Source organism: Miniopterus schreibersii (genome assembly GCF_964146895.1).
Source record: "Miniopterus schreibersii genome assembly, chromosome: 15".
Lineage (NCBI taxonomy): Eukaryota > Metazoa > Chordata > Mammalia > Chiroptera > Miniopteridae > Miniopterus > Miniopterus schreibersii.
The window spans coordinates 31,148,724-31,163,131 of record NC_138115.1 but is presented as its reverse complement, the minus strand read 5'-3'; the positions used below and the strand labels follow the sequence as shown (position 1 = coordinate 31,163,131).

At 34.2% G+C, this 14,408-nt stretch overlaps 1 protein-coding gene across 2 annotated transcripts in view; it reads left to right on the top strand.

Moving 5' to 3' along the window:
* Positions 1–14,408, top strand: part of DNAJC13 (DnaJ heat shock protein family (Hsp40) member C13) — a 95,525-nt gene that overhangs the window by 2,546 nt on the left and 78,571 nt on the right. For both annotated transcript variants that reach the window (XM_081159902.1, XM_081159901.1), the window contains exon 2: positions 10,644–10,724. In XM_081159902.1, the coding sequence (XP_081016028.1) occupies positions 10,657–10,724 (68 nt within the window). In that variant the 5' untranslated portion in view covers positions 10,644–10,656. The remainder of the gene's footprint in view (positions 1–10,643; positions 10,725–14,408) is intronic.

Sequence of the window (14,408 nt, the reverse complement as noted above, 5' to 3'; positions counted from 1 at the left end):
TAATTACAGAGGAGTTGTTTTGAAAGAGATCCTTTAAGTCAGGGCTTCTCAACTGGATCAAACCCCACAAAAACCTCCTTTTTATTCCAAGTAATTTGTAACACCTCTTTTACTACCCTGAAATAGTTTAGGAATAATATCACCACTGCCTTTGGCTCTGAGACAAGAGGAAGCTTTGCTGCCACTGTTAAAACAAAAAAGAACTGCACAGACTTCAAATTCATGACTTGTTTTTTGAAATCTATTGAAGAGCTGAGGCCACAGGAAAAAACCACTGGCCTAAAATTAAGGAGAAAAAGAGTAGACATGAATTCACATTCACCTTTAGACACAACTGTTCACTGGCAAGATTTCATCTAGAATAGCTGACAAAGTGATGAAGGCTCAGTGTACCTTCTTTCAATCTCTCTATCCACAGACCTCACTAGGTACTCCTAGAAAAGATTGGAAACCGCCCTGGAGAGTATCTGTTGTGGTGCTGACATAGAGGAGGGGAACAGCAGCAAAGCTTTCAAGAGGGGCAAAATGGCTTTGATTCTTCCCCTCTGTCTCTTCTATGGAACAAAAGCCTTAATCTGTTAGGGGAAGGGCTTCTCTGCTGGCCCTGTTAGTGCACATTCATTGAGTTGGGGGAAGACAAAAGAAGAGGGAAAGAATATTCTCCTGGGGAAGAGGCCCTGAGCCCCAGACTGCAGCCAGGGGGTCACACCTCTGAGATCCAGGTACTTAGAGTATGCATAAGACTGAATGTTAATCATAGAACAACGGAGACTGTACCCCCAATCCCCTGCCACTGAGATAAGAAGCTTTGAATAACAAGTAACTGCAGAATGCTACTAGGAGCAGAACAGGATTACGCCAAGAGGCATAGCACAAAGAATCAGAGCTTGCTTTAGTAAACCATCCGCCATGGGAGCCACAAGCTGTCATGCAGGTATTTGAAGCTTGTGATACACTGAGGGTATCATAACAGCCAATCGTAATCCCAGTCCAACTCCTAAACAGATTTACACCCTGCACTAAAGACCTAGCAAAGAAAAGGTGCCCATTTCTAGTTACAAAAATTATTTACCTTAGTTTCTGCTGTCCTGTACATTTCCAGCTTTCGACAAAAAATTACAAGGCATGCAACAGGCAAATTCCTAAGAGAAAGAACAATTATCAGAACTATACTTCGATTAACATAAATGCTGTTATCTGATAAGGGAATTGAAAATGACTGTAATTAATATGTTAAAGGTATGAACAGAAAAGTGGAAAGTATTAAAGATCAGGTGGGTCATTTTAGTTGAGAGATGGAAACTATAAGAAATAACCAAAAGGAAATGCTAGAAGTTTCATTACACAGTGAAGAGATGCAGGAAACCTTTGGGCTCATCAGTAGATTTGAACAACCAAGGAATCAATGAACTTTTAGATGTGAGGAGAAATTAACCAACTGAAACACACACACACACACACACAAAGTTTTAAAAAAACCAGAAAATCCAAGAGCTTCGGGATAATAGTAAACATTTTAATATATCCATAATTGGAATCCCAGAGCATAATAGAGAAGAAATATTGAAATATGTGAGGAAGTAATACAGAATTTTCCAAAATTAATGTCAGCCATCAAACCACAGGTCCAAGAAACTTAGAGAACACCAAGCAGAATAAATACCTGGCCCCTAAAATGTAAGCAAAACACACCTAGATATACTATATTTAAATAGATTTAAACAAAGGACAAAGAAAATCTTGAAGGTAGCCAGAGAAAAGAGAAACATTACACACAGAGGAACAAAGGTAAAAGTTACAGCAGAGAAACCATGCAAACAAAGAGACAAATGGTAACTTCAAAGTACTGAAAGAAAAACACAGCAAAAATACCTTTCAAAAATGCAGACAGAATATAGATACACTCAAACAAAAGCCAAGAGAATGCAAAGTATAATCTCTTAATTTACATAGGTACATTCCTGGAAAATTATGTGCATATTAAACTGGAAAACATACTTTGTGGATTAGTTAATTTTAAATAGGTTTTTTACCTACATGAATGACCACTTGGATATTTGAAAGTTAATTGAGGACAGTTCTTCAGTCTGTGGGATTGTCTTTTACATTGAGGGGTATCTAGCCCCGTCCACTAAATACTAGTAGTGTTTCTAATAATAGTGTTTCTTATGGGGCCTCAACCATTACTTTAATTCAGAATTTTAATCTGTTTTTCAACACATTTTTCTGCACCAGCACTATTCAGCACATGCCAATCATAGTTCTTAATTATGAATTTTAATCACAGGAACTCCTTTGAGAATCACAGATTTAGGGCCTATCTTTATCCCAAGTAACTTAAGCCAACATGGTTGTGATCATTTTTCCTAATTTAAAACAGTTACCTGTGCAAAGGTACATTTAAGTGGGGTTCGTTCGGTAAAGATAAACGTTATTTTGCTAGTAGTTCTTTAAAGATGCTCTTAACTTTATTGAACCGGCTACCTGTTTGAGTTTTACTTACTCTTTTATGGACTACTTACGGAAAGAGCGATCTCTAAAATAGTTTAAAATCAGGGGGATTTTGTAGTTTCAGCACTCTAAGTTGTTAGAAGTAGATCACACTCCCTAAGCAGCGTTCACAAAACCCCTGAAGCAATCTAAAATAATTGTTTTGATGTTCTGATTTTGTCAGGTAGAGTTGTCAGAACATAATAGAAGGATTGATAAGGTTAGGAATGTAGGAGACTTTTTCTGATAAATTCTATAGTAATTTTATTAAAATTTAAATTCTTATACATGGATTTCAGACTCGTATTCCTTAGTCATTTAGCGTGTGGGGTTTCTCTCTTCCTCAAACTTCTAGTCAAGATACAGAATGTATTCTGGATATTTATCAAATCTTAGAATAGATAAACCATTTCCCTACCCAAACCTTAGAGCTCTGGGTTTAATTTTAAAAGGGGAATTTTCCTTTTTTTTTAGTTAACTGATAGATTTGTGAGTGTTCTGTATACTGTGAAGCACTGTGGTGGAGTTAGGAATAATGATAGGACTATTTCCTAGCCAAATTAGAAACCTATATGTTGCTACTTTGTGTTGGGTGAAAGGAAAATTGTAGCAATTTAAACTGTTTGTCTTTTACTAAATATAAAGAACAATATTTGGATATTAGGATGATTAGTGTAAAATTTTAAGTTATTTTTGTTGTTTGCTTAGGGAATTTTGTTCCCCACTGTGCATTTACTATAGAGATAGAAAAACAGCTACAAGTTAAAATATGACCATTGAAAATCTCCTTTACCCAATAGGGTCTATTTACAATAATAGAGCAAGATTATTAAGTGGCTGTTCATGAGCTGATGAGTTTATTGAGCTAATACAATTTGTTCTTGCATAAGTCAAGTTAGCTTCAAAAATAAAATGAAACAGAAATTAGGTCTAAAAAGTTTCAGGAATATGTACAAACACATATGTAAATGATCAATAGCATTGATTTCACAGACCTGCTTAACTGGACACATTGTGAAGGGTTTTTAGGTGACTATTTCAAGGCATTTTTAGTTCTGGAAAGGGAAGAGTTGTAATCAGGCACCTTGGAAACAATGTTAGTTATTTATTTTTTCAACCAGATTCATGTCTGTTTTGTGAGAAATAAGAATTACTCCCGCAGATGAAATCAGTATATATATGATTAAAATATGAAGAAACTGGTATCTTTTTCAGTATTTGTTTATTTTGAGTAGACCAACAAAAATTAGCTGCTATGGTATATATGCTTGCCCCTCTCCCCATTAAGATACTACTAAAAGTGTTCCTTCAGATATAGGGGTTGCTTTTGAATTTATCTTGCCCTTTAATTTCATGAATTTAGTTCCTATTTGGAAAGGAATGGATTTTTAGAGAAGGAATGAGGGGATCTTAGATAATTTTGCCCTACCCTACTACAGTGGTGGAAGTATTTCTAAAAAGTATTTTGATGTGACAGACAATGTAAACATTTCAGTGTTATAACTTCTGAGTAATTATTTGGAGATAAAATTGTTAGCTTAAATTTGATATCACACTGGCTTTCTCAACAACATTATCTCTGGAGTTAAGGGATTCTTCAGCAAGAGAGCTAAGATGAAATGTACTAAAATCTTACCTTGTGATCTGTTTTATAGCTTTTTAACATAGGTTATTGTATACATTACACATACTAATTGATGCTTATTTAATGAATTAATTTATTTTTTAATCCTCACCTGAGGATATTTTTTCCATTGCTTTTCAGAGAGAGTAGAAGGGAGAGAGAAATAGAGAGAGGGAGAAAGAGAAAGAGAGAAAGATCGATGTGAGAGAGACACATCGATTGATTGCCTCCTGCATGCGCCCTAATCAGGGCCAGGGATCAAGCCTGTATCCGAGGTATGTGCCCTTTGCTGGAATTGAACCCGGGACACGTTAGTCCGAGGGCCAACTCTCTAACCACTGAGCCAAGCTGGCAAGGGCTGATTTGTTGTTTATTTAGAGGGAAATGCTTGTGCTTGTACTTGAGTTACATATTAAAACATGAAGCTAAAAATTAAAAACAGGTTAAAGTTTGTAACAGTTTTCTCCCATACATAGCACATTCTAAGACAGCCTAGTTGTAGCTTTTTAATCTGGGTAAAAATTAATGTTCTGTTAACCATTTATATTTTTTACCTTTTTTTTTGAAACTGAACTAATCTGGTGATATAATTCACTCAGATTTTGTATCTAGTTACAAATAAAAGTAGGTCTTTAAGAAGCCAGTGATAAGGGATTCTCTCCTTAGTTATTACACAGAATTAATCACTTAAAGGATTAGCCTTTGCCTTAGCAATAGTTCTTCTTCCCCCTGCATTTTCAATAAGATATGCTTGCATGAGGAAGTATTAAGTTCATAAATTAGTTCCTATCATGTGAATATATACCACATTTTCAGATGCAGTTTTACAGTGTAACAGAAAAACTATTTCTGTTCTAGGAGACTTAGGTCAGAAAATAAAGGCAAGGACAATTTTCCCCAACATAAAAGTTTTCACCTACAGCCAAGTTGAAACAACTTTACATTAAGTACCCATATACTCACCTCCAAAATTTTCATGTTAACATTTTACTATACTTACTATAAGTGGGGCACCTTTCCATCTTTCCATCCATCTTAGTTTTTGAGGGATTTCAAGACAAACTCTTGTTTCTAATTCATTACATGAGAGCAAAGTTAATGATGAAAGAGTTTATTTTTTCGTCTGTGGACTCAAAGTGGGAAAATGAGTATCCTGTCTGCTCTCAGGAAGTTTTTGTATTTGTGTCAGTCCCAGTCGGTCATGCAAAATATAGGTTTAAAGCATATAACCTTTATTAATGCCAGTTTCTTCATTCACTAATGTATTATTTTTTGAGTACTGTACACTCATTCATTCTTGGCTAAATGAGTGTTCTGTTCACGTTTTTACTTAACTAACATAAACCATGCACATACGCTTAATTTTATTCTGTGTGCGAATTATTTTGCTTAAGCCCAGCTGTAATCTGCCTGGGTGCCTGTGGTGTTAATCTTCTTTCTGTTCTTAGTGTCAATATAATATAGGCATCTGCTCAGTAGACTCTCAAGTCCTGCAGTTTTGTGTCCAAGTCATATCTTCTACAAGATCATTTTCATTTTATCCATAAATGATCTTAAATGGATTGTCAGTTTTACCGCCAGTCATAAATTAGATAATGTGAGAACATTAAATGGTGTTTGAAAGCACTAAGCAAGGGAATTCATTGAAAAAGGTGAATCTAGCCAAAATGCTGCATTGCCCTCCATTTCACTTTTTAACCCTTATACAGTTCTTTCAAAAGAACAAACTGAGAAGTTGCAGAAAAGTTCTGTTGGCGTTGTAATATTAGGGTATAGAATGAAAACAACAGAAGGCGGCTTAGAGGCAAAAATTGGAGATGCTTTCAATATGATTCAGTTAAAATTGGCATGCAGTCTTGAGTTATTCTCACGAAAAAGATGGGTAGGTCTTTGAGAATTTGAAGTGGGACACTTGCAGAAGTGAAGGAGATGATATTTAAGTGATTAGTTTGAACAGATAAATTCTTGCTAATTTGAATAGCATCTCAACAACCGCCAGGATGGCAAATGGTGATATGGCTGCTACCAAGGTCTCATCCAACAATTTTTACATTTTTTTAGTTGGACAGTTTATTTATAGAATGTGCCAATAAGTGATTATTGGTATCACCTGCTCGATACTTGAGCTACTTGATAATAAAAATTGTGAAGATTTTTATCAGTATTAATTGGAATTATGGTTGGTTAAGAGTTTTTGCCTATGAGCAGCACTTTTAGAAACACCTTTAGAGTTTGTTAAAGAAATATGTACAGAGAAGATATTGAATGGAGGTTAATTTATATTTATGGGGTGAAGTTCTTTTTTCCCAAAGTTTCTTAAACCATAGTTAACTTGTAGGCTTCAAACATACATTATAATTTTAAAATATTAGGTTGGTTTCATGTAAAGAAACATTTCTCATAATTAAGATTACAAATGTCTAAGTGGGATTTTTAAAAAGTAGTAAGTAAGATTGACTTACAAAATAGTAGTCTTTTGTAGGAATAAAGTTGAAATAAAGAGACGCTTAAGTATTAGGTTATAGTTAACAAGATAATTTTCAAAAATTTCACCTATCACTATTATCTTGATCATATATTTTTTTTCCTTTTAAATGTTTTAGGAAATATAAATTTTAAAGAATAAAATAACAATAAAGTACTGACTTCTTGTGTACTCCACCCAATTCAAGAAAGTTGACATATTGGTGTAGTTGTTTTTGAATGAGTAGGTAAAAATTATGAGCACTGATTAAACCAATAAAACACTGTACTTTTAAAGGTAGAAATTCTAGGTGATAAACATTGGTGGTATACATTGAATAGGATTGAAATTAATAAAGAAGACTTAGAGATAATCAAGGAATTTAATAATGATAACATCCCCCCCCAAAAGCCTTAAGATGTACAGGGGCCTTTAAGTAATGTTGAAAATGAAAGAGGTAATAGAAATACTGAAACTATTGCATACCTGGGGTGGTATATTGGGACAGATGATGTCATCTGCATTTTGGGAATCGAGCCCACAGCCTTTTGGGTGCTCAGGATGATGCTCCTTCCCTAAACTTGTTTTAATTCTTTTCCTAAAAGATCGGTTCTAGTTACGTATTTCCTCAAATCAGTGATACCTATGAAGTCATTCTTTAGATCTTTTAATTCTTAAATTTGCTTTGCTGTGAGATTATTTTGCTTCTCTCCCCACTCCTCATGCCCCACCCCACACCCCCTGGACCCCTCAGGATTTATTACGCATCTTTATTCCTTCTGGGTCATACCCTAAGTTCTTTGTGGCTGTCATTTAAAAATCTTTATTATTTTCCTCTCATTTTAATTTTTGTTTTGTTAATTCTCACCTGAGAGAGAGTGGAAGGGAGGGAGAGACAGACAGACATTGCTGTGAGAGAGACACATCAATTGGTTGCCTCCTGCCCGCCCCCGACCTGGGCAGGGAGAACCTGCAACCCAGGTACATGCCCTTGACTGGGAATTGAACCCCCAGCCCTTCGGTCCAAGGGCCGAAGCTCTAACCACTGAACAAAACCAGCCAGGGCACTTTCATTTTAATTTTAAAGTTTCTTAATGATGTCAGCCAGTCTTTACTCAAACACATTTTCTTCCATGTCAGTTTTCCCAAGATAGGCCCTTGGTACAGAGTCAGTCATTCTAATGTCTTAAACTATGAAATAGGATTCCAAACTCCATTCCTTGGAATCAGTCATTCACCTTTTCTGTTCTCCTTTTTCTTCCATTGTTCCAGTCTTCAGCTATAGTATATAAGGGAAATAACTGTAGACCTATATTTTTCGCTTTATGGGCATGTTCTCAGAAATCCTATATTTCATTTCAGCAGTATCATTTGCTGCAGATGATTCAGAAAGTTGGAATAATGTTTGATGGTTTAGTAAGTTTTGGTTGGCTGCCTGTGCCATCCCAGATACACAGTCCAGAAAAAAACAAAACACACCAACTGGCAGGACTATATTTAGCTATTTTCATACATGCTTGGAGAAAGATGTCAGTTGACTGTTAAGAGAAATTTCCTCTCTGGTAACAATAAAGTTTCTCTAAATTTGTTGTTACTTGTGGTTCTCTTATTATTCCTCAGCATGAATTGATGCTTTTCCAGAAAGTTTGACAACACCTTATTTGGGAGGAGTACCTCTTTAGAGCATCAGGTTTGAACTGGACATCAGAATTTCCCATCGGATTGCTCCATTTCACTCAGTCACTCAAGTACTTACTGAGCACCTGTTTTGTGTCAGGCACTCTTGTAGGGTCAGGGGATATATAGTATATATACACATACTATATATACACAAACATAGGCATGCTTAACAGACAAAAACGCCTCTCTGGATATTCTAGTAGGTTTAGATGAATGACTAACATAACTTTCACATTAAACTATGAAATGAAAGGTGCCGGGGAGGAAAAATGAGCAGGAGTCAGACAAGAATAGAGAGTGTAGAATGAGGAAGATGGTTACAATTTAAAACAAGATAGTTAGGATAGGCCTCATTGTAAAGGTGACATTTGAACACAGATTTGAGGTGAAGATGTGAGCCATATAGATATCTCGAGGAAGAGCATTCTACATAGAGTAACAGAAGTCTTCACTAACTTGCTAATACAAAGAAAAGTAGGAGGAATGAAGAAAGCAATTTCAAAACAGAGGTGTCTGTAAAATGGTTTTACTACTCAGGCATATTCCCAAGAGAAATGAAAACATGTCCATGCAAACTGAATGTTTAGAGCAGTGTGATTGATAATAGCCAAAAGTAGAAGCGACACCAATTTTCATCAACTGATGAGTGGATAAACAAAAGGTGGTATTATATATATACAGTAGAAGGAAACTAATCCATGCCATAACGTGTATAAACTTTGAAAATATTGTGCTAAGCATAAGAAGCCAGTCACAAAGACCACATATTGCATGATTCCATTTATATGATATGTCCAAAATAGCAAACCCGTAGTGACAGAAAGTAGATTGGTGGTTGCCAGGTGCTGGGAGTAAAGCGGAATAGGGGAGTGACTGCAAGCAGGGTTTCCTTTTGGGGGATAAAACATGTTCCAAAAATAGTTGTGGTGGTTGTAGAACTCTGAACATATTAGAGATCCCTGAATTATACACTTTAAAAGGGTGAATTTGATGGTGTGATTGTTTCAAAAATTGTTATAAAAGTGCTTTTGAAGGAATATGATTTTATTTTAATTATGAAAAAAATATTTGCTGGTTAAAAAAATTAGGCCAGTGTATAAAGAAAGATACTTACAAAAGAAAGCTTAATTGAATCACAGTTCCAACCATTCAGTTTGCATTACTGACACTTCGGTATGAATCTTAAAATATTTTTTAGAGTGCATTTCTAATTATTGAGGATAGGAAAAATTAGCCAAGCCACAAAAGAAGAAATAAATGGCATATTCATTTTAAATTTTTATTCAGTATGAAGCAAATGATGTAGTATTTTTAAACTTTATCATCAGTCTTATTAGTAGCCAGTTCAAATAACTTATTGTGTAAACTTAACTAAATTAAAATTTTTTCATCAAACAATTGGATTCTGGATTTTATAAACTTCAGGGTTATAGTCAACAAACTAATTGTAAAATATTGCACATAACATAGTCCTTCTGCATGAGGCTTGTTGGAACCTCATACCATGTGTGATTCATCACACAAGTTTGACAGTCTTAAACTGCTCTACATCCTGTTTAACCAGAGTAGTTCACTAACCAAACTGCTATAAAAGTTTCAATTTCAACACATACTCTCAATTTCTGCACTTATTCTAGTATATTCATACAGTGGAACATCATGTAGCCATAAAATCATTTTTCCCAAAGAATATTTAATTCCATGGGGAAAGATTGACTTTAATTCCATGGTGAAAATGGGTTAAGCGGAACAATTGACAATCTCAGTTTTGTTTAAAAAAAAAAAGCCACCTATTTTTCCTAAATAGAAGGGAGGCTAGAATAATTATCTTTGGATGTGGGGATGAAAGATTATTAATTTATGAACATTTTAGATTTCTTACTGTGGACATGCATTACTTTTGTAATGAGAATACTGTTATATTTGTTAAATCTTACTCATTTACAATAGGTTGCCTTTAAATTGACAAAAACACAGCTGGCACTTAGCACCTCAACAAAAGCCTTTTGTATTGCTTTGACCCTTGGCAGACGTTTTCAGGTGCCTGTCATGTGCCAAAGCATTGTTTGACATGTGAGATTTAAACATTCATTTACTTTAACATTTTTTATTGGGTTATTTACACTTGGGATATTGATAGAGGTCAGGACTTGTCCTCAGGAAGCCCAAAGCAGTGGAAGAGAGCAGACAGTCACAATGTGGTGTGCTAAAGGCTGTGATAGGTGAATAGACCATTCCCTCTCCTTGAAAACCAGTAGTCTAGGAGAAAAAGTTGTGCCTCAAACTCAGTACCCTATGGCAGGCTATGGAAGTATGGTATGGGAAATTCATGAAAAACTCTAAGGATAACACTGTACTAAATTCACCCATATTTTTATCTTCCAGGTTTCAGCACAAAATGAACATAATCAGGGAAAATAAGGATTTGGCATGTTTCTACACAACAAAACATTCGTGGAGGGGAAAGTAAGTATTTCTGTTGGTTTTATATTCCTGTGCTTCTATAAAGTATTACTATAAACATTACTTTTTCAGTATCTTGAGTTGTACACAACTCAGTAATGCCATTCAGCCTTTTCTTCTGAAAAGCATCTGTGCATATTTCAAATCCAAATGCTACATTTAGAGTAATTATTGTTCTTTTTTTCTTTTGACATTTCTGGTTTTCTTTGTCTGGCTTGGCAAGGAGTTTGGTGAGAATTAAAAATAGCAACTAAAAGGAAATAAACCAGTTACCCACCCTCTTGATTGCTATCAATTAATACTTAAGGTAACACTATGGTACTACTGCATAACCTAACATAGTGTTACCTTCACAACTTTATCACCCAGAGACTAGCCTGTGTGTGATCAACACATTTTCATGTCCATTTGACTGTCAGAGAAAACATACCACTAGTGCATTTTGTAATCTTTTTTAGGTGTGTAATGAAATTTAAAAACTGGGTTTGATCTTTTCCTTGGGACAGGGCAGTGACATTTTTCAGTAGCTTGCTGGGTCAGATCAAGGTGTAGATGCTTTGTTTACTTTTTGTAAAATGGATGGCAATTCCTGGCCCTCAGATTGCTGTAAGGATTAGATAACATGATATGAAGTGTGTGAAGATTTTAAAATTACACCTTAAATGCACTGAGTAGTCAATGAATAGCACATGTTGACCATTAGAAAAAAGTTTAGTCTCTGGTTCTTTTGAATGTGCCACATTAAAATGAATGTGCCACATTTTGACAAATAGGTGAGTACATTATTCCAGACTAGGCCTCAGAGAGATAAAACATGATGTGTGTACAGAACCAATAACTTTAGTTTTTGTTCTTAACTTCATTTTTTAGGTTACAGTGTGGTAACTTCTTAGAATGGTGCAACTAATTTTGAATTCTGTAGCGTTTCTGGTTTTCATTGGCAAACTGATTATAATTTTGAAAGATTTGAGTGTTTTAATTTTTTTCTTTTAGCAGCTCAGTTGTATGAGTTCCTAAAATAGATGGCATAATTGTTATCCTTGTAGAATACTTGTTTTGAAATTTTTTCTTCAGTTAATTTCATTGAGCAAAGTTAGAGAGAAAATTGGCATATCTAGGGTAATTTGAGTCTCCCCAGTTCTTTAAGGATCCTTAAAAATCTTGTATATTTAAATGGTTCTTATTTTTTCCTCAAGTGATAGATTGCTCCGATCATCATAATATAACTTCTGTTTTTAATACAATTAAAGTATGCTGATGCATTAATTCTAAAGAACAAACTTAATTTTTTGTCAATCAGACTTTCAATTTGAATTCTCTTTCCTAGTTCAACGTAGTTCCTTCAACCATTTTAAAATAAATTTTGGCCACCGATTTCTAGAAAATAAGTTCTGAAGAACAGTGGTCAATATCTGCAGTACTGGAATGAATAGAATTACTTTTTGGAAAGGTTAGTTTCCAAACTATTAAAACTAGCCAGCTTTGCCCAGGGTACTATAAAGGTTCAAGCTACATGTTATGGGAACTAGACTAGTAGCAAAAGCTTCTTTCAACTCTGAGTAGATAAGATCTCTTTTGATTTACATGAGCCCCATTGAATAGACTAGCCACTAAAAGGATTGAGGATCTTAATTTTAGAAGTAATATACAAAGGTTTTATGACCTCAAGAAATTTGACCACTATTATTTTATAGGAAACATAAGCTTTTTCTGTACTTTACAAATAGGAAGTAATGTTGAATTTTCTCTAGTGTGAGAGAACTGAATAATATGAATTTCTTTGGAGAAAAGTATGACATTGTGATGGCAGCCAATATTTTTGTGGTTTCTCTTTCTATTGACGCTATCATACATGCCTAATTGATACAAGCTAGTTAAGAGTATTCAAGTCTAAAACTAACTTTCCAACAATAACTGACAAGTATCTTAGCTCTTACGACTTTGAAGTTTGTTTCAGATGTCTCAGTTAACTAAATAATAAATAAAATGTAGGTCTTTAAGGGACTGATTCTCTGATTTACTGCTGTATCATTGAACCAAGTACAGTGATAGGTGCTCATGTAATACTGGGTCAATTCATGGTAATACTAAGTACAGTATCTGAGCCAATGTATTAGTTTTATATTTTTTAAAGTTACCATATGAAAAAAAATCGTGTTATAAAAAGTTGTTAAAAAGTGGAAAGCAATATTCATAAGGACTGGAAAGTTGAAGAGTGATACAACATTTTTATTTGCAGGAGTTAAAGTAACAGGAGTGTGTTTGTTTTAGTGTAAGTTAATATAAGTTTATTCAGCCTATTAAAAAATCTGAACATCACCTGTCAAATCCAAAACTTGATTATTGCCCCAGCTTTGCTTTCAGTGGCCTTTCTTTCCTTTCCGTGGCCTTTCTGATCTTTATCAGCTGTTATTACCACAGCACATTGACTCTTTCTTATCTTTATCACTGACTGCTATGGGGGCAGAAACCCCATAAATAAAGCAGTTGCCTCAAACAGTTTTTTTATCTTTTGAATAGCATTAGTTTCATGATTCTAAGTAACATTATAGTAAATGGGTAATATAAATCATATTTCTTAATAAGCTATCACATTAGAATAAATCTGTGAGTTACAAAAATTTAAGTAGAAAAAACAATGCCTACTCTTCTTGTAGGAATTTATTGATGTGTGTAACTTTAGTTCCTCAATAAAAAGGAAACAAAAACAGTAAGAGAAGTCAATAATGACTATTAACTTCTTAGTTGGGTGAAAAGTTGTTTGCTTTCACGTATCTTTGTGTTACATATGTGCATGGCATTTTCTGTCATCAGTGTCTCATATATGTTTTGTTTGCATTAGTCTTTATTTTGTAATTTGATTTTATATAGCTTTATTTTTGTAATAAAAACCTACTTTTAGTATGATAATTTTAAAGGATTAGCCAACAAATTCATCTTAAACCCCATAGAGCACCAACTTTTTATTCATAACCACTATAACATCTGGAAAAGACTAAGTTCATGTTTTTATGAAAGAAAATACATTTTATTCACTATCTGCAAAGAAAAATGATCTCTTGATCTTAATGGCGATACACCTAGTGTTACCCTTGAGTCTGATAAAGGCTATTGGTTTAAGGTAATGTATCTTGTCTTACTGTATTAGTAGTTTAACTCAGAAAAACATACTCTCCATAGATAACCAAAAAGGCATTTGATTATATTTAACATCCATTTTTGATCATTTAATCCCTTAGAAAAATATGTTAATAAAATTCATCACAGTTAGTGGAGTATCTCTATTTTAGTAATATTAAACTCTTTTTTCCTAAAATGAACCTTCTTTGGTCGTGGTGTATTACTGTTTTAATATTCTAATTGATTCTTATTGCTGATATTAATTAAAAAAATAGATTGATGTATTTTTTCCTTCTTTTTTTGTGTTGTCTTATCATGTTTTAGTGTCACTAAAAGAATTGAGAAGCTTTCCTTAGACTGTTTTCTGGAACAATTTAAGAAGCATGGGACTTGATCTGTTCCTTTAAAGTTTTATCTCCTTGTTTGAGCTTGGTGCATTTAGGATGTAACTCTTTGCAGCTTTATTAAATTCTCCTATATTGGGGTTGATTTATTCTTAGTTTTCAGATTTATCAGCATAGATTTATACACATTATTTTTTATTTTTGTATGTCTATAGTTATAAAT